At 34.7% G+C, this 2,616-nt stretch overlaps 1 protein-coding gene across 1 annotated transcript; it reads right to left on the reverse strand.

Moving 5' to 3' along the window:
- Positions 1-799: 799 nt before the first annotated feature.
- LOC142844311 (olfactory receptor 4F21-like) lies at positions 800-1,735 on the reverse strand. The gene has a single exon (XM_075962644.1). It carries the CDS (start codon positions 1,733-1,735, stop codon positions 800-802), a length of 936 nt encoding a protein of 311 aa, XP_075818759.1.
- Positions 1,736-2,616: the final 881 nt, after the last annotated feature.

Consider the following 2,616-nt stretch of genomic DNA (forward strand, 5'->3'; position numbering starts at 1 on the left):
TCATTAAGTACTTTTAGGGACTCAAAAAAGTATCAAATCACAGATTTTATAGAGGACAGAATTTTCCATGCCTGTGTATCACTTGTTGACACATGACAAAATTGAAAATATTTAATGTGTAATTTATAAGCTCCATAGCTTTTAGATATGATATTCTATTTACTTGATGGTTAGAGTCCTCTAGTGTGTTAATCATCCAATCTGCTTAACCATTTTTCCATGTTTTCTAAACTGCACAGAGAAAATTTTTAGGAGGCAGATTGGACATATCAAAGAAATAATGTGCATTTACAAAAAGAAGAATGACACTGGACATTTTATCATAAAATTGAAATAATTCTAAATTACATCATCTATATAGTCACCTTTAGGGAAGACCCAGTAGAAGCTACTAATGTGTCACTTTCCTACTGATGACCTGAACCCACTTCTGAATAAATTATTCACTTTCAAACTTTAAACTCAGTGTGCATTTTTGAGACAACACAAACTAAACTTCAGAGACACTAGTCCTTTATAGAGAACTACTCATTTTGATTATTAATTTATTTATACAAACAAATTTGGTGTTCATTATGGATCACTATAGGTTGTTTAAACAGACTAAAAACATTTATTTATCCATACTGCATTTTGAGAATACTGATGTATACTAATTTCTCAAAGAAAAAGGAGCAAGGCATTAATGGTCTGTGGTAATGGATGTGTGTTGCTTACAAGGTAATGGAACATATGCCTTAGTGGAAACTTACATTAAACAGTTGTTCATATGCTTTCAGAGCTCCCACATCAGATTTACTCAGCAAAATTTGTCATAACCAACTCTTTTGTATAATCTTTGGATTGATACCAATATATCTTTGTTCCATAATGTATAGATGACAGGATTCAGGGCAGGTGTGATAGCAAAGTCAACAATAAACCAGTATTTATCAATTGATGATGTAGGGAAAGGCCACACATAGAGAAACATACATGGAGTAAAAGAAAGAACAACCACAGTGATGTGTGCTGACAGAGTTACAAGTGCCTTTGACAAATCCCCTGAAGACCTTTTCCAGACGGTGATCAAAATGAAGACATAGGAGAGCAGAAGCAGGAAGAAGGCCCCCATGCTCATGAAGCCACTGTTGGCAGCAACAACAAACTCAAACTTGTCTCTATCAGTGCATGCGAGTTGTATGATCCGAGGGAAGTCACAGTAAAAGCTGTCTATTTTGTTAGGACCACAAAAAGGCAGGTTTATAACAAAAGAGAACTGGAACAGGGCATGGACCACACCAGTGACCCAGCCAGTGATTACAAATGAAATGCATATTTTAGGGCTCATGATGCTCAGGTAGCGCAGAGGCTTACAGATGGCTGTGTACCTGTCAAATGCCATGGCTATGAGCAGCACCATCTCCACTCCTCCCATAATGTGGATAAAAAAGATCTGAGTCATACAGCTGCAGAAAGAACTTACTCTGTGTTCTTTCAGAAGATCTGAGATCATCTTGGGAACTGTGGTAGAGGAAACCCACACATCATTCAAAGACAGGTTGGCCAACAGGAAGTACATAGGTGATTGTAAATGAGAGTCAGCAATTACCAAAATGACAATGAAGAGATTTCCCACAATGATTCCTAAGTAGAGTGTAGAGAAAGTCAGCATGAGAAAAACCTTAGTTTCCCAAGAACCAGAGAGTCCTAGAAGCACAAATTCAGAAACCATGGAGTCATTTAGTTGATCCATTGGTGTGGGCAGTATTCAAATCACTTGTTGAAAATTTGTAGCTTAGCTTCTAAGGCATATGTCCAACTTATGAAACTCCCTGATTCTCTGAATATCAAAATCCAAAGAAAAAACTCTAAGTTCGAAAAGCAAAAGAATAAGGAACTTAAAAATATTAAAGCTTTCATGATAGTACCCCTAAGGAAACACAGGCATAATATGATAAAGGGAGGCCAATGGGGTTTCTCCTATTTATTCTACAACCAGACATTCTGTTATGGTAGTTTCTCTTTGCAGCATTTCTAAATATGTTCTCTGAACTGTTTCCTAAGTGTTTTTAGTGTCTGTTCACCTCAGATGACAGAATATCCATAGAATGTGTTCTTGTCGTATTTTGTAAAGAATCCTTTCATGAATTTGTTTCACTAGTGAGATGGAGGTTTAGGCACAAAGTTATTTTTATACACATTTAATTTGTACATTTCAGTCTTTTTACTCTCCCATTTTCTCATTCCCAAATCTTTATTGATTACTCTTTTACAGTCTTACTTTTTCTTTAACATTTTCTACCAATGAAAAATGGACATGCTTCTCTCTCTGACAGTTCCTTTAAAACAGTGCCTTGCACTTTTTTCCATCATGCTGCAAATGACACAATTCCTTTCTTTGTAAAACAAATATTTAATTATATGTTAGTTATTTCTGTATGTAAGGTATTGTAAATAGTAGAGTTATAAATATGTTTGTGACACTTTTATCATGGTTCTATTAGACATAAACATTCAGTGACCTTAAAGGTAAACACGTTATTAGTTATAAAATTATATATCAATACATAACATTTATTATAAAATTCTTTTGTGTAAATATGGTTAACAAGTCTATTAAATCTTATACCATGT

This window comes from Microtus pennsylvanicus, chromosome 2 (assembly GCF_037038515.1).
Source record: "Microtus pennsylvanicus isolate mMicPen1 chromosome 2, mMicPen1.hap1, whole genome shotgun sequence".
Lineage (NCBI taxonomy): Eukaryota > Metazoa > Chordata > Mammalia > Rodentia > Cricetidae > Microtus > Microtus pennsylvanicus.

Bases quoted from the DNA above. Each gene is read 5' to 3' on its own strand.
- LOC142844311 (XM_075962644.1), bottom strand. From the start codon at position 1,735: ATGGATCAACTAAATGACTCCATGGTTTCTGAATTTGTGCTTCTAGGA.